At 54.1% G+C, this 17648-nt stretch overlaps 1 protein-coding gene across 8 annotated transcripts in view; it reads left to right on the top strand.

Moving 5' to 3' along the window:
* The window catches only part of Ksr1 (kinase suppressor of ras 1), a 136950-nt gene that overhangs the window by 97405 nt on the left and 21897 nt on the right, over positions 1-17648 (top strand). For all 8 annotated transcript variants that reach the window (XM_028866908.2, XM_028866907.2, XM_028866910.2 and 5 more), the window contains 7 exons: positions 4249-4396; positions 6396-6822; positions 8677-8681; positions 10986-11046; positions 13260-13343; positions 14621-14682; positions 14777-14883. In XM_028866908.2, the coding sequence (XP_028722741.1) occupies positions 4249-4396; positions 6396-6822; positions 8677-8681; positions 10986-11046; positions 13260-13343; positions 14621-14682; positions 14777-14883 (894 nt within the window). The remainder of the gene's footprint in view (positions 1-4248; positions 4397-6395; positions 6823-8676; positions 8682-10985; positions 11047-13259; positions 13344-14620; positions 14683-14776; positions 14884-17648) is intronic.

The raw sequence follows: 17648 nt of genomic DNA, 5'->3' as shown, positions 1-17648 counted from the left end.
GGTAGAATGTTGCTTTGTGTTTGGGGTTTGGCTGGCCTCAAATTTAAGATCCTCTTGTATGCAGTTCCGAACTGAGAACAGGCGTGTGCTGTGTCCCACCCGGCTGATAGGTGCAGCTGTGTGGAGGTGAAGGTCCCCTGTCCCTGTCACAACAGTATCAAATGTCAGACGTCTTTCCCTGGCAAAATGAACGGGAAGGATGCCCAAGCTGCACTGTGGTGAAGAAGAGTTGCTGGGGAAATAAGAAAGGCTGGTGGGCAGGGCAACAGTTCCCGTGTGGGAACCGGTTTATAATCAACCTCCCCTCCCGGTGCCGGTGCTGCCCTGAGCAGCCTGAGCAGGGCTTCCTGTGGGTTTTCATGTGATAGCGTGGAAGGATTTCTGGCAGCCAAGAGTTGTTCTGACCAGTGATGGTGATCTTTCTTGGTATTGTGTGTTTCTTTCTCATTGTGGTGGGGATTGTTGTAAACAGTACAGAGAGTCCTGCCGCAGCCCTGGAGGTGGAGTCACCTCCTGCTGAGACATCGGGACCTGCCGCAGGTGCTGTGGGAGGAGGGGCGTGGCCCGCACTGACTTAGTCCAGTTTGAGTCTAAAATGTGCAGCACATGTGGCCTGATGGTGAAATCACTCTCTTAAAATAAAACTTGAACTGGGTGTAGTGGTACAGGCCTGTAATCCAGCACTTGGGAGTCTGAGGCAGGAGGATCACCTGGAGTTGGGAGGCCAGCCTGAGCTACAAAATGAGTTCCAGCCCAGCTGAGATGTAGTGTAAGCCCCCGTCTCAAGAAAACAATCAAGCACTAGGTACAACTTGCCTTCAGAATCTTTGGAAATCACTTCAAGCTTTCTAGACTTGCTTGATATGGGATGTGTGGCCACCTCAGTCGCTGCAAACGTGAACAGTCGTACAAGGCATGAAGGAGGACGAGGAAGACCGTGAGGATGCAGATGGCCAGGCCAGTCATGTTGCTGGTGTACTTGTCTGGATCTTAGTGCAATAGTAATTACTTACTTGCTCAACCCCACACCACACACACACACACACACACACACACCACCACCACCACCACCACACCACACCACATGAGAGGGAAAGAGGGAGAGAGCCTGGACTATAAGCTCCTAGAGGCAGAGATGTGCCCCACTTCCACTGGCCCTTGTTATCTGTGGAGTCTGTGGGCGGGAGGAAAAGTCCATCTTTGAGGTCAAGTCTAACTCGGGGTTCATGCTTTGTATTAGCTTTCTAATGCTGGGTCCCGTGCAGCAACTTCAGGCTGGCCCTGTGTGTGACTTCACAGCTCTGTAAGGGAGGATGGTGAGGAGCCCAGCCCAGGGCCAGTGTTGTAACTTCCCTTGCAGAGGCTCTTCTTACAAAGCCGAGTAAGAAGTCAGCCAGGCCGCTGGCCTCTTTTCTGGAAGCTTTGGGGGAAAGAATCCATTTCCAAGTATATTTAGGTTGGTGGCAGAATCCAGTTTCTTTAGGTGACTTTAGAGGCAGAAGGAAATTTCCCCTCTGCCCTTTAACGGTCCCTTGGAATAAACTGGCAAAGGTGAATGGGAGAAAAACCACAAGAACGTATTACACGCACAGATGCTGTCCAATTGCCCCCAGTGGCCAGAAGATCCGGAAGTTACCCTCTGTTTCTGCAGAGGGAAGGAGGGAGGGAAGTGGGCAATATTGAGAGGTCCTTGCTGATTGTTAGGGCAATGAATGATCTGGGGCAGAAAAACAGCTGCATGTTAAATGATGCTTTTTGGAATTTTTTTTTTTTTTTTCTGAGACAAGGTTTCTCTGTGTAGCTTTGTGCCTTTCCTGGATCTCGCTCTGTAGACCAGGCTGGCCTCGAACTCACAGAGATCCGCCTGCCTCTGCCTCCCGAGTGCTGGGATTAAAGGCGTGCGCCACCACCGCCCGGCGCTTTTTGGAATTTAAGTGAGCCCAAGGGACCAACATCATCCTGCAGAGCAGAGGAAGAGAGGTGTCTTTCATCCCTGGTCACCTTTTCTGATGGTGGGCTTTTAGGTGGGACAGAGGCAGTGGTGGTGTGACCTGTGGCTCATGCAGCTGAGCAAGACCAGGTGAGAGGGCCCTGGATTCTGAGCCTGCTTCTGAGGCCCTTTACTTCATGTCCATCAAATTGCCTGGCCAAAGCATTGCATTTGAGGAATGTCATTCAGGCCTGAGTTTCTGGTTTCTCACTGGGTATCAGCGACCTACAGGCCACTGGAGAGGCCTCCCAAATTCTTTCTCAGGTGACCCCCCATCTCCAAGGTCTACATGAATTCGTCTGAAACCGACTTCCTCGGGTTAACCAGAGAAAGCCTTTTGCCTTCGAAGGCTGTTGAGTGCTGCCATATAGTGTAGTCAGGAATGGCACCAGGAGGTGAGGCTCACTGGGCTGGAGAGGTGGCCCACTGGTTAAGAGCACAGGCTGCTTTTCCAGAGGACCCAGGTTCAACACCCACATGGCAGCTCACAGTTGTCTGTAACTCCAGTTTCGGGGGACCCAGTGTCCTCTTCTTATCTCTGTGGGCACTGCTCACACGTGATGCACAGACATACACGCAGGCAAAATACCCTCTCATGTAAAGTAAAAATTAATATTAATATAAATATAAAAATTAAAAAAAAAAACTTTTCTAAGGCCAGGCATGGTGGCACACACCTTTAATCTCAGCACTTAGGAGACAGAGGCAGGTAGATCTTTGTGAGTTGAAGGCCAGCCTGGTCTACAGAGAGAGTTCCAGGACAGCCAGGGCTACTCAGAGAAACCCTGTCTCAAATACACACACACACACACACACACACACACACACACACACACACACAGAATAAAACTCATGTTGTCATACTTGACCTCAAGTTACTCCTACCTGCTGAACCATCTTGCTGTCCCAATAATAGCTTTTTTTATTTTTATTTTATTTTATTCTAAAAAAAATTTTAAGACCGGGTTTCTCTGTGTAGTTTTAGTGCCTGTCCTGGATCTCGATCTGTTGACCAGGCTGGCCTTGAACTCCCAGAGATCTGCCTAGCTCTGCCTCCTGAGTGCTGGGCTTAAAGATGTGTGCCACCACCACCTGGCTAATAATATCTTTTTTTTTAAAGTTCATTTTAGTATTAATGTTTGTACGTGTACGGTATGCGCGCATGCGTATGCTACAGTGTGTATGTACAGGGTCAGAGGACATCATGGTGGAGTCAGTTCTCTCCTTCTACCTTTTGTGGGTTCCAGGGGTTGAATTTGGGTCATCAAATTTGCAGGCAAGGCAAGCTCCATCTTGGGGCGCCTCCCCCCCAGGATTTTGTCCAGCAGTGTAGCCCTTTGAGGCTCGTTCTCCAGATGTAATATGAGACAATGGTCTGCAAATACTCTACCACCGAGCTACACATCCAGCCCTGCTTCCCCGACCCCACCCCCCTTTTAGACAGTCTTATGCAACCCAGGCTGGCCTCAGACTTCCTGTGCAGGCATGGATGACCTTGGGCGTGTGATCCTTCTGCCCCTACCTCCTAAGAGCTAGAAGTATAGGCATGTACCACCATGCCTGGTTTGCGCAGTGCCGGGGCTAGAACCCAGGGCTTTGCGGGCAGACAGACACGCTGCCAACTGAGCTGCGGCAGCCGCCTCAGCCTTCACGGTCTCACCAAGTTGTCATAGCTGGCCTTGAGTTCGCTTTCTACTCCAGGTAGGCTTTGAGTTTAGGCTCCTCCTGCTTCAACCTCCCGAGTAGATGGGACTAACAGGCCCGTGGCCCGTCCAGCTGACCTGCTTTGACCGACGTAAATACAAGTTGTTGAACGCCTCTGCGGTTGCTGGCCCGGGCTCTTTTTGTTGTTTTTATCCTCGTTAAAGACATTTTAGTTTGAGATCTCTCTTGTATGATTCAGATACAGTCAAGTTGGGCAGGGCTACCAAAGGTGTCACAGTTTCCAGCTTTTCTGTACCAAAGAATTAAAAGAGAGAGAGGCTGCGAGTTCCCATCCAGACCTTTCTGGTGTTTTCTCCCCGCCTCAACCCCAGCCCAAAGGTGGCACTCGCCTTCAGCTGCTGTTTCTGCGATCCTGAGGGTGGGGGTGCGAGTGCGCTCTGCCTGCGTCCCTGACAAGTGGTGGCTTCTGGTCAGAGGCTCCAGCCGGCAGCTGGCTCCTGCCACTCAGCTGGGAGGCCTGCCCTGCAAAGCCAGAGGTCTGAGACTCCCTCACTGCTCCCCCAGCCTTCTTCCTGTCCCTTCTCTGCCCCCAGGAGATTCCCCAGGAGCTAACACTGGATGCCTTGCTGGAGATGGATGAGTCCAAGGCCAAGGAGATGCTGCGGCGCTGGGGGGCCAGCGCTGAGGAGTGTAGCCGGCTTCAGCAAGCTCTCACCTGCCTTCGGAAGGTGACCGGCCTGGGTAAGAGAGGCTTGCTTCCCTCCCGCCCCTCGGACTCTGTTCCTGCCTGTGCTCCCAGGCCTGGCCAGTTCCTTGGGAGGTGGGACTTCTGCTGAAGTAGGCCTTGGGACGGGGGGGGGGGGGGGGGGGGGAGGGGGGTGGGGGGGTGGGGGGGGTGGGCGTCAGGGTTTCTGAGGCAGCTTTGGTGTGGCTCTTAAGAAAGTATGCTGGGCTTTGGCCCTGAGGGAGCCCTCTCAGAGTCTCCAGGGCCTGGGAGCCCAGTTGCTCTGGCCAGTCTGACCTAGGAAGCTTCAGCCATTGTTAGGAATCCCTAGTTGGCCTTCAGGCCGGGCCTGTCTGACAGGCCTCCCGTGAGTTCTTTCGGGAAGGCCTCTGTGCTGCCCCAGCCCCTCCACTCACCTCCTGCATTCCAGCCTCCCTCCGCCAAGCCCTTCCCCAGCGGCCCCTGTCTCATGGGCTGCTCCGGCTCTCTGCTCACAAGGCCCCTTTGGTAATCTGTGTAGACTTATCCGGAAGTGTGCCCAGGGCTGTCCCAGACCTCGTATAATCCTGCCATTACCACAATCTCCTCAGGGATTGTCCACAGGCGTTTCGTGTCTTCCCTTGGAAACAGTTTCCAACTCTTGACTTGACGTTCCCACCACCGCCCAGAGAAGGCACTGAAGTGAGCCTAAGGATGGAAGCAGGCCTCGTTGAAAAGGTTGACAAGACCTGAGCTGCCTGCTTCCTCTCCAGCAGGGTCTCACTGTGTAATGCTGGCTGGCCTAGAGCTCCCTGTGTAGACCAGGCTGGCCTCAAACTCACAGAGATCCGCCTTTCTGCCTCTCAAGTGCACCACCGTGCCCAGCTAATTTATTTTATCCCCAAAAGGACCAGGCTTAAGCTCCTCACTCACAGCACCTGAGCGTGTGTGGTACTGGATACATACGCCTGGGGTCCACTATGGCAGGAAACAGCCCTAGGGACAAGAACATTCACACTTCTTTGTGGTCCACTCCCAGCTGGGAAGCTCCCGAATTCCTGTGACAGGTCCTGTGACAGGTCTCGGGCTTCCCATCGTCCCGCATGACTTCTTCACTGGTCGCCAGGGTCGCAAGCGGTCAGAGCATCTTGCTTGCGCCCCAGCAGGACCTAGTGAGAGTTCAGCCGCCCTGTGCCTCAGTCCCTCATCTGCACAATAAGGGAACAGCCGCCCCTCTGACGGGATTGTTGTGGAGGCGAAATGAACTCTAAGGGTCACTAAAGGTCAGGTGTGCTTTTCAGTGTTCGGCTGTGGAGGGTGGGAGATGCTGCCGTTATTTCCCCTTCCGGTCTTTTCTTCCTGTGTAGTCTGGGTTGGCTGTCAGCTCACCATCTTCCTGTGCCAACTCCCCGAGTGCTGGGGTGCAGATGTGTGCCGCCAAGCCTGGCTGATTCCTGGTTTTTGTTTTAGATTGGTTCCGCTTTGTTTTTGAGACAGGGTCTTACTCTATAAGCATGGTCTCTGACAGGCATGTACTGCCACACCCGGCAGATGTTTGAAGGCTTTTGTTTTTTTTTTTTCTTTTTTCCTTTTTGGTTTTTGAAACAGGGTCTCTCTTGTAGCCTAGACTGGTCTTGAACTCACCATGTAGTCAAGGATGCCCCTGAACTTCCGATCCCTCCACCTTTACCTCCCTGGGGTCACAGGTGTGTGCCACCTCCCACCCCACCCCAGCTAATGTCCTGAAGCAGAATTCACCCTGCCTCACACACCTCAGCCTTCTACAGGACCTGTCACCTCTTCCTTTTCTGATGTCCCACTTCGGGGTGGGTGCCCCGGCGTTTCCCCCTGGTGTCGGCCGAGTGCCGTGGAAGGCACTGCTGGGTGCACGAGAGCCCCTGACGAGCCAGGTGACGCTGGGGGCAGAGCCTGCCACCGCCGCCGAGGAACAGTCTCACCTCAGCCAGAGGGCCATGCTTTCGGGTAATAGCGACACCCTGTGTCCCTTGTGTTTCTGACTGACCCCTTGGTCCACAGGAGGGGAGCACAGAGAGGACTCCGGTTGGAGTTCGGCAGAGGCGCAGCGGGAAAGCAGCTCGGGACCTTCAGTGGACATGCTCTCCCCGCTGGGCAGAGCGGGTGCCGGCACTCAGGGTCCTCGCTCCGTCTCCGTGTCAGCCCTGCCTGCCTCGGACTCTCCAGGCCCTGGCCTCAGTGAGGGCCTCTCGGACACCTGTATTCCCTTGCACGCCAGTGGCCGGCTGACCCCCCGGGCCCTGCACAGCTTCATCACACCCCCTACCACACCCCAGCTACGACGGCACGCCAAGCTGAAGCCGCCAAGGACACCCCCACCGCCAAGCCGCAAGGTCTTCCAGCTGCTACCCAACTTCCCCACACTCACACGCAGCAAGTCCCACGAGTCCCAGCTGGGCAACCGAATCGATGAAGTCTCCCCAATGAGGTAGGTTTGGCCTGTGACTTCCTCTTAGGCACATACAAAGGACTGATAAAGTCATCCCACATAGAAGTGTGGAGGATGGCCGGGCGGTGGTGGCGCACGCCTTAATTCCCAGCACTCGGGAGGCAGAGGCAGGCGGATCTCTGTGAGTTCGAGGCCAGCCTGGGCTACCAAGTGAGTTCCAGGAAAGGCGCAAAGCTACACAAGAGAAACCTTGTCTCGGGAAAAAAAAAAAAAAGTGTGGAGGAAAAAATAGGTGTCCATCATTCTGATGCAGTTGGACTGAATCCCAACAGATCTCTTTCTGTACATACATAAATATATAAAATGATGCCATGTATCAGTCAGGATAGGCTAGACTCGGCCACAGTAACAAACAGGCCCTGTATCTCCAGTGCTTAAAACCCAAAGACTTGATTCTCATCGGCTAGCAGAGCAGCTCCTGTCTGGAACATGACTGGTCACTGAGAGACCAAACGGAATTCCAGATGTTGTGCCCTGGCAGTTAAATGGGTTCCTTCTCTGTGTTCATGGGATGCTTCTGAGGACCCACCATTGAGGGACTAAAAATATTGGGAAAGAGCTGGGGATATGGTTTTGTGATGGAACACTTCCCATCTCCAGCACACACAAAGAAAACATTTGGGGCAAAGACTGTTATGTAGGTACAGTTTTTCTCTTATCTTACGTCTTGACAGTGCAGTATAACAACTATTTAAATGGCGTTTACACGTGGTCCAAAGGCAGGCGTACGGTGGCTCGTGTAGGTCTCTGTAGAGGTGCTCCATAAAAAGAGGGCCTGTCTCCTCACCCCCACCTGAAGCCAAGCCAGATAGGAGGGCTCTTGATATCCACGATAGTGAGAGCAGCCTGACTTAAACGCCGCTCATGGCGTCATGCTGCCGTGTCCCTTCCAGGGGGGGCGGGGGTTAGATATTGTGGGTTTCACTGTTTTCTTACGGTTCTTTTTCTTCTTCCCTGAGGGGGTCAGGCACCTGGCTCTTTTCCATCACATGCACTCCTTTCCTAGAGGGTCCCCAGGGCCTTGGCGTCCCTCTTGGTTTTCTGCTCACATGCAGCCTGCCTTGGGCCCGTGACGTGTCAGACACTGGGTGGCTGAGGTGGCTTTGCGTTGTTGACCGTGGAGCAGAGACCCAGAAACCCCTGTGCTACCCTTCTTATCCAGCTGTGCCACCAAGCCCCGCCTCCTCCAGGTGCCGCTGGAGAGTTTGGGAGAATGGCCATTAGCCGATGGGTCCACTGGAGAGGACCTCACGGTGGCCTGAAGCTAACGGCCTCGTTTCTCACTCTCTCCTGAGAAGAGCAGTAGGCTTTGTCCCGTGTTCCAAGTAGGGAACTGGTTCTGAGTCCGCTCCCCTCAAACCCTGCCACCTGACTCAGCCCTGGCAGAGGTTCCCCGTGAGCTCTAAGGGCAGCAGAAAGTCCTCATCCCCCTCCCCAGCCCCCTGCCTCCTTTGGGAGAGGGGAGTTCCAGAGGAGAGGACGGGCTTGCTCAGAGCACGTCCCCACTTGACCTTTTCTGGAATCCACCTTTCAGGTCTGCATGGCCGCCTCCCTGTTCTCCTACCCAATCCCCTGCCTCTCTAATATACCAACACACACACCCCCTTCTTTCTGGACCTTGGGCACCCACCCCCATGGGTCACGTGACCGAGGAAGATCCTGTTTCCTCAAAGGGGTGAATATGCCATGCTGGGTGGCTCGCAAGGCTCACACAGAGCCAGGTCTCCGGCCCTTGTCTCGGCCCTTGGCCCGCTCTATTCCCAGGTAGTTTTCCAGGCACAGGCTGAGCCAATGTGGTGACATCACCCCCTTGCTCTCCTTTTTGTCTTCCAGGTTTGGTAAGGACAATTCATTTGCATCCCTCCTGCCACTGGAAGTCATGTTCGAGTCGCTGTCCATGTCTAGGGTGGATTTCTCTGACCCCACCTCAGCCCCGTTGGCTGGCTGTTCCGTAGTCCAGAAGCAGAAGCGCTGGCAACCGCTTCGTGAAATAGCTCTAAGACAGCCGGCCTTAAATGACAGGCTGGCCCTAGCCCAGCCCCGGGAAGTAGAGGCTTTGAAAGTGTCTCGGTTCACACGAGCCCTGTACCAAGCCTGTCTCCACCTGACCCTCTCTGTAGTGACCCCTGAGACGACTCCTTTCTTCTGAGCTGCCTCAGAAAGCTGTGCTCTGGGTGGGAGATGTCATCCACCCACTACCCTGCTGATGTCTCAGGGCTCCCCTCTCTGGGAGACAGGCATTTCCAGAGGCAGCTCCAGATCTGAGGGTGTCAGTTCCTGGGGGAGAAAAAGGAGCCCAGGCAACCCTGGAGCCCCCCTCCCTTCCCCTCTATCTCCAGCTGTGATCAGGGTGTCACATATACTCACAAACTGCACAGGAGTCAGAGGGGTCAGCTGGACCTCCTGAGTCTGCTTTGGGTGGCCCGAGTGTGGAAGCAGCAGTGTGGGGGGGGCGGTTTTCTAAGTGACATAGTGATTTGTTTTTCTACTAGCTAGCTGATAACAGTGGCTGCGGGAAGGCCCAGGGAGAGAGGGCAGGCAGGGCTTGGCTGGCAGTGGCAGTCCTTGGGGAGCTGCTGCAGGGTCCCAGGAGGGCACCGGTAAGGAGAAGAGGGTGCCTGCATTTCTCTAGGGCCATTACCAAAGCCCGAACCTCTGACCCTAGGATGTCCCCAGCCATCACCACTCATCCTCCAGTGGCTGTGATGGTGTTGGGACCACAGCCGTGAGAGCCAGTATTCCATCTGGATCCAGATCAGTGCTGGCTGGCACACGTGGTTGCATGCTTGTGGCCAACATGACAAATAAAGGTCAGGCTCGGAGCCTGATGACTGGCCTCTCTCTCAGCTTCCTACTATTTCTCTGTGGCTGGCAGCTCACACCTCTCAGAGTGGTGTGTTCTGATGGCCTTGGCTGCTGACTGGAGTGGGGTGCCCTGGGAGGAAGTTGAGGAGCAACAGCCTCATGGGGGTGGTGCCAGAGAGCTGCAGGTGATCGGGTTGTGGGTTCCCAGTCATCAGGAGGGTGGCAGAGGACCTTTTGTCACGATCACAATTCTTTGGTGTGTAAGGGAGGACCTCTGTCCCGCCTTGTGCCACTGAATCTGTGGCCATAGATGAGTCAGTGTGTTGGGACCACCATCGGTGTGTCGAACATTAGGAGTGAGGAGGGGCAGTAGCTACCGTGTGTGTGTGTGTGTGTGTGTGTGTGTGTGTGTGTGTGTGTGTGTGTGCGTGTGTGTGTGCGTGTGTTGACTCAAGGGACATTAGTCACCTGAGCACCGTGCTCCTGATTTTTCTGGGTTATAGAGACCTTTGATACATGGGATAAAAATCCAGACCCTCCCTGTGTATCAAGGAAAAATCTTGCAATAGTCTACTGATCCGCACTGAGGAGTCCTGAGTCCCCAAATCTTTTCTTTGGGCTCAGAGGCTAGGATATGGGTGATGGACAGTATCCAGAGCTGTTCCACTGCAAAGCCAGCCTTACCATAAACACTGGGGTGCCTGCCCTTAGAGGAACCCATGTCAGGAGAGGGAGCCCCCAGGGGGCCTACAGAAGGTAAGCAGAGGGGACCCTCCAAGCCTATGGTCCTCCTTGGCAGAGAAAGAAGGCCAGGGATGGCCCAGAAGAAGCGCACCTTCTCCTTGCTCTTCCTGCCTAGATCAGCAAGGACTCTCTCCAAAGTCTGCTGGCTGGAAGGGTGCAGGTGGAGTTGCATGCCTGACCAGCCCTGTGCCCTCTGTTTAACCAGAATTAGCCAAAACTGAACCCTAAAGGTGAATGCCCCTGAAAGGGGGCAAGAGGCTGGCATGCATCTGAGCTTCTCTTGCCCTTGCATTCCTGCTGTGCCCCCAGCCTGCCTCCCACCGAAGCAGACCCATCATAGGTAGACAAGTGTGCCAGCCGCAGAGCTGGGCAGAGACGTGTGCTAGAGAGCAATCGAGGCTGAGGGTGATACCTATCGTCCTTGTCGAGCTGGCTCCGGCCCTTCCCTCTTTGATGGATGTTGGTTCAGTGAAGCAATGCTGTGCTGTGTAACATGCCCCATCTAGCCTGTGATCTCTGAGCTAGAAGGTCTCAGGCATGCGCCAGCCCCCTTCAGAGCCTCCTCGGTTTACCCAGCCTGTTCTTTCCCGCAGACCTCCCTCATGGATCCCCACAGCTGGTACGAAGGGATATCGGGCTCTCAGTGACACACAGGTAGGTTCAGTTGTGGGAAGGGCAGAGCTGACCTGGGCTGCACAGGGGGCTGCTGGGTCTGTGCTGGTTGCCCTTTGCCTCTGGCCTACCTGCTTGTCTTGTGGTAACAAGACTCACCCACCTTGAACCCTTGACTTATTGAACCAGATACCTTTTGGTCCTTCTGGTCCCTCACCTACCCCCTCCTTGTGTCTTGTTCTCATCCTGCTGAGGGAAATCACTCTCCAGCCTTCCCCAGGTTCCAAAGAAATAGGGCCACAGTCATGGCCTCCATGTCATGCAAGTCCTGAGACCATCAGGGTCCTCTGTGGAGCGTGTTGAAAATCCATGTTTCCAGATCCTGCCCACATGCTTCTCCACCTGGTCATCAGTTTTTTGTTGTTTTGTTTTGTCTTTTTTTAAGACAAGATTTCCCTCACTGTGTAGCCCTTACTGGCCTGGACTTGCTGTGTAGACCAGTCTGGCCTCAGACTCACAGAGATCCTCCTGCCTCTGCCTCACAGCTGCTGGGATTAAAGGCGTGCGCCACCTTCACCCAGCAACAATCTGGATTTTAACAATCTCAGAGACTGACGTTTGTACATATAAAAGAGGTCCGCTGGAGACCTGTAGCAAGGACCATCCAGAGGTCTGGCCTCAGTGCTCACAAGACTGGAGTGTGCTGGCCACAGAGTTCTGGATGGATTGCCGGGCAGTGCCTTGGGTTGCCCGTGCTCTGGTTGTCCCTGCTAAAGTCTGTTGTGATCACAGCAGGGGACACTGTCAGGGGCCCAAGGGCAGTGCAACTTGCCAGGGCCTGTGGTTTCCATGGAAACCGTGGGCCATTTTCCAGCTGTGCTGATGCTGGCCTCAAGTTCTCACCCAAGGGGAAGTTCTAGCTCCCAAGGGTTGAGCAGTGCATCTGAGGTCACTGCCACGGGGGCGGAGCCTGAGTCCTGGTGCCCAGGGACCTCTGCCTGGAGTCTTGTCCACGACAGAACCCCTCAGCTGCTGACGCAGGGAAGAGGCTCTGGGGCTCACACAGCGAGGATGGACCCCTGCCCACTTCTCTGAGTTGGTTTTCAAGACTCCTGGCCCCGCCTAACTCTGTCGGGTGGTTGTGATCCCCAAGTGAGCTAATGTGTGTGGGTGTGTTGCAAACTGCTCCACAAACACTGTCGCCAGTTAGTCTGCTGTCGCTGTGATGGACCGTGTTTTCAAAAAGTCCCTTCCTCCGAAAACGAAAGGCTGTCTGCGCTTCCCTGGGCTGGCCTTGTGCTTTTGTGCCGGGGGACACCACTCTCCTGAAATCCCACTTCTCCTTCCGGTCTGTCTTCTGGTTTGTTTTTGGTTTTGGTTAGGTAGATTTTAGACTGAAAAATACATATGCTTAAAATTGAAGAGGTTTCAAAGGGTAGAGAGAAAAGCCCCTGGCAGGCTTGCCCCTGGCTTCTCGGTGTGCCTGCCGATAGGTCTTTTCACATTTACCCACCTGGGGGTGATTTACACAGCAAAGTGTGCGTGTTCTGTTTCCTTTCTCACACAAAACTACACGTATTACAGCTTCGTGCTCAGCTTTATTCCCCTCTTTAAATCCATGTGATTTACACAGAGCAAAACATGCATAGGAGCTTACAGCTGTGGCCCCGTGTGTGTGCCGAGGAAGGTACAGAACATTCCAGCACCCTGAGAGCCATCTTGGGCTCTTCCTGCTTGTTCACGCTGCCACCTGCTGTTACTCTCCCAGTCTATCACCACAGATGGGCTTTTCCGATGCTTGACCTTCACAGCCAGGGCATCATGTCCTAGTCGACTTAATGTGGTCATCTGGTAGTGGGATTTGGAGGCGGCTGCACCTGTGTGTGCAGAGAGCTGCATGTGGTCCTCTGTATGGAGGGTGGTCACGTGCTGGTGGACATGCTGTTTCCAGCCTTACTGTGGTGTATGGCTGCAGCAGCGCTGTGCCCGGATGTCATGTGACATCTCATCCCAGGGACTAATATGCTGAGTAAACACCGAGGTCTGGAATTGCTGGGGTCGAGGGCATGCACACCGGTGCTTGGGCTGCTGGTGCCACACTTGGTGCCACTGGCCACACCAGCTTTAAGATATTGACAGCAGCTGGGAAATCCAAGTACAGAATGCCTGGGGTTCTGGGGTCAGGCCAAGTCTCCTTTTCCCGGGACCCCTCCAGAGGCCAGGCTCTGATCTCCACACATCTCTACTCCCTGCAGGTTCTCCACAAAGTCATGGCTGTCACAGGTCTGCAATGTGTGCCAGAAGAGCATGATGTTCGGGGTGAAATGCAAACATTGCAGGTGATGGGCCGGGGGCGGGGGGCGGGGGGTGGGGAGGATCAGGTGCTTGTCCCTTACGACAGTCCCAGTACGTCATTCTTGGCCTCCTGTCCTGTCAGACCCGAAGGACGTCATCTAAGCAGCTGCTTGCTCACAGTGCCACTGGGCACACCAGGTGCTCAGGACTCCTTAGTGAGGTGAAGTGAGATACTCTTGGAAGAAAGGAACATTTGGAGTGGGTTTCGAAGAATGAAGAGAAGTTTGCTAGATAGAGCGAGGAAAAAAGAATTTAAAGGCAAGGGAGAAAGTGAGAACTCTACTGGAATCCAGAAGGAGTTCTCAAGTTGAGAGACAGGCCACAGGGTTGAGCCGTGACCACCGAGTTGCCTTATACCTGGGCAGAGTGAGGAGAGGTGGAGACTTTATGCCAACCCAGCTTTGCTGTGTCCTAGCATGGTTTCCAGTGGGAGGGACATGAGTGTAGGAGGAACAGTGAGAACCAACAGTCTGGCGTGTGCTGTCTGGTTGCCCACACGCCTTCCAGAGGGCGGCCTGGAGTCTCAGTTCCTAGCTGCCCTTGCCCTGATGCTGTGTGACATGGCGCAAGGCACTTGCCCTTTCTGGGCTTTATGTTTGCCATTTAGACATCCGGGGAGCTGATCCACTCAGATTATCTGAGCTGCCAAGAGTGACAGCTCCGGGGCCGTCATCAGGACCGAGGCTGCAGGGTTTTATGCAAGTCAGCCTGATGAATTGTATCCCGATGACGCCCTGACCTCTGAGGAAACTGGTCATTTGGCAATAAATGAGATCCTCAGCTCCCATGCGAGTGTGGCCAGCACATGGCGGCCCCTGAGCCACACACTGTCCTGTACTTACAGTAGAACAGCCCCACGGCCCACTACATTAGCGAGAACACCGAGACCTGTGGGCCAGGCTGGCTAGACCCAAAGGGGAACCTAGCTCTTTCCATTCCTGGCTGGGAACTGCTCATCACACTGGCCAGTGTCTGGATGAGGACACCCTTGGGGGCCCAGGACCCTTGCTGATACTGGCGGCCTCTCTGGAATGTTTCTTTTAGGTCAGATTTTCCCAAGCTTCCTAACGTGGAGGAGGTTCCCCTTTAAAAGCAGGGGAGGGGTTTGTGGGGACACAGAAGACAGTGTCTACAGCACACAGGGTACCCCCATACCTTGGAGCTGATACTTGCTGAGAGCTTTGGGGAAACTGAGGCTGTGTCAGGGTCATCTGGGCAATTCTGGGATGCCCTGTGGAGTACTGACTCTTCCTCCTTGCAGGTTGAAATGTCACAACAAGTGCACAAAGGAAGCCCCCGCCTGCAGAATATCCTTCCTCCCACGTGAGTCCCCACGATTCCCCTCTCCCACCTCCGGGATTCAGGTACGTCTTTGTGGCGTCTGTTCCCGCTAACCAATTCCCTCTTTTCCAAGCAGTAGCCAGGCTTCGGAGGACAGAGTCTGTCCCCTCAGACATCAACAACCCGGTGGACAGAGCATCAGAGCCCCATTTTGGAACCCTTCCCAAGGCCCTGACAAAGAAGGTAAGTTGTCAGCGCCCCGTGGCCTGCATATGCCCCGGGGAGCACTGCCAGCCCCAGCCCTGGATTCCCTTCCACAAAGCACCCCCTCATCAGCCTCGCTGGGGAAGGGGGACACCACGCTGCAATCCAGGATCTGTGGCACAGACAGGGCTGGGGCCTTCCAGGGATCCTGGCTTAGCCACATAGCAAGTGTGGTTCTGTCCATGTTGGAATTGTATGCGGTGATTTCCGTGACCCCCTAATCTCCGACATCTGTGAGCCAGCATTTCCTGAGCATCTACTTTGTGCCGAAAACCTAGTTCTGAGGGGCATGTACATGCTCCATGTTACAGATGCAGAAACTGAGTCCCAGGCTCCCCAGAGCCTGCTCCTTGTGGTCCCTCGCTGTGTCCTCACATAATAGAAGAGCCCAGCGAGTTCCCCCAGCCTCTTTGATGTGGGCAGTGACCCTGCTTACGGAGACCCCATCCTCATGATCTGAACAGCTCCACAGGCCCTACCTACTTACACTTGCACCATGGGGGGCTGGGTGTCAACATGCTGACTTTTGGGTGAACGCAGACACTCAGACACTCGGGTCCTCAGCCCTGGCTGTCACTCTCCACTGTTCCCCTTTGTGCTTCCGTGACCCTAAATGAGTGACTAGGTGTCTCTGAGCTTCGCTCACGGATTGTTCGGAACGGGGATAACAGGGCTTCCTGCACAGGCTGGGGTGGGGCCGCTGTTGCTGGGGGGGGGGTTGTAAGATCTGTCCCATCCTCTCTAGCTCCTCCCCCTCCCTTGCCCCCATCCCCTTTGTCACAGATGTCCCCAGAGACCCAGGCAGTGCTGTCCCTCCACACATCCCTTACATCCGCATTGTCCCCCGGCACATGCCCGGACAGTCGGAAGCATTTGCGCGGGTCACTGAGTGAGTGAGCAGCCTCTGGTGCAGCCGCTGTGACCTGTCGTCTGTGGGCGACCCTGCAGCTCAGGTCAGACGGATTTCAGAGCTGCACAGGTGCAGAGCGAAGCTCAGCCTGCTCTTGTGGCCCGCGGGCTACTACCCCTGCTCAGGCCAGTCCCTGCTTAGGGGGACTGCAGCGGGGGGGTCTGCAGCCTTGGAGTGGGAGCGAAAAGGTGGGGGTGCCATTTAGTTGGTGCCATATTGGGCCAGCCATCCTGGCAAGCAAGGCCAACCTCAGCTCCGTGAGCTTCGGAGTATACTGCACACTGTAGCTGGAGATCTCTCCAGTCCTGCCCAGGCCCGCAGCCACTCAGACCCAGATAAACACACAGACACTTATATTATTTAAACTGTTTGGCCTAATGGCTCAGGCTTCTTGCTATCCAGTTCTTATATCTTAAATTAACCCATTTCTATTAATCTATAAGTTGCCACGTGGCTTGTGGCTTACCGGTGCTTTCACATCATGCTTCCTCTGTCTCTGGCTGGCGACTCCTGACTCAGCCTTCCTCTTCCCAGCATTCTCCTCTCTCTTTGTCCCACCTATATTTCCTGCCTGGCTACTGGCCAACCAGCACTTTATTAACCAATCAGAGCAACACATTCACAGCATACAGCTACCCACAGCAGTACACCCTCAGCCTTTAGGTCTTGCAAGAGAGAAACTTGTTATACGTGGCACTAACAGGTTTGACCCTGTTTTGTCTGAGGAGTTTCTTTCTGCCCTAGGAAATAAAGGTGTTGAACTAGATCTGCAGTCCACCCAACCCAAAGTGCTCCTGGACCCCTCTTGGCTTTTTGACCTTTTGGCCTGGTTAAGTCTCAAAAAGCATGATCCCAAGCACTGTTTGGTCAAGATAGCGGGTCTTCCAAAGATTTGAGCAAACATTAGACACCTACCGTGTACTGCATACCCGGCTTCCGTTCTGCTACAGATCCACACAGCAAACACTGGCATATGTGACAATGTGTGACTAAGGCAATGGAAGCCCAGAGAGGTCAAGGAAGTTGCCCAGAGCCACCCAGCTAAGAAGTAGTAGAACCCTGGTGGGAATCTCCGGCAGCCTGCATCATACCTGGTTCTATTGCATGAAGCTGCAGGCAAAAGATCAGAACCTGGGCCTCCCCTGATCCCTGCCACAATGGCCTCCTTTGCAGGCTGCACCCCCTGATGGGTGCCCAGGCCCTGAATTGCAAGCCATCTGCCCCACTCTGTCCTAACAGGCACAGTCCGGAGTCATATTTACTAACCAGAATCTGGTGTGTAGTCCTCATCATCACAACTAGAAAAGCCCCACTTTTATTCTTCATCATCATAATTAGAAAACCATTTCCCCAGGGGCTGTAGAGATGGCTCAGAGGCTAAAAGCACTGGCTGTTCTTCCAGAGGTCCTGAGTTCAATTCCCAGCAACCACATGGTAGCTCACAACCATCTGTAATGAGATCTGGTGCCCTCTTCTGGTGTGCAGGCACAACACTGTATACATAATAAATAAATCTTAAAAAGAAAAGAAAAGAAAATCACTTCCCATAGGTAGAAGGTAATTGATAAACTGAATGTCTCTGGATCTGAGGCGACAGCTCAGTCCATAAAGTGATTGCTAGGACCTGGATTCTGATGCCCAGCACCCACATACAAAGCCAGGCATGAGAGCCATAAAGCTCACACCTTTCATTCCAGCACTCAGAAGGCAGAGGCGGGTGGCTCTCTGTGAGTTCATGGCCAGCCTGGTTTACAGAGTGAGTTCCAGGACAGCCAGGACTATATAGGGAGACCCTGTCTTAAAATGAAGAAACAAAAAGCCGGGCAAAGCGGTA

This window comes from Peromyscus leucopus, chromosome 8b, assembly GCF_004664715.2.
Source record: "Peromyscus leucopus breed LL Stock chromosome 8b, UCI_PerLeu_2.1, whole genome shotgun sequence".
NCBI classification, from domain to species: domain Eukaryota; kingdom Metazoa; phylum Chordata; class Mammalia; order Rodentia; family Cricetidae; genus Peromyscus; species Peromyscus leucopus.
The sequence above is the reverse complement of the archived record's forward strand: the minus strand, read 5'-3'. Positions and strand labels throughout refer to the sequence as shown.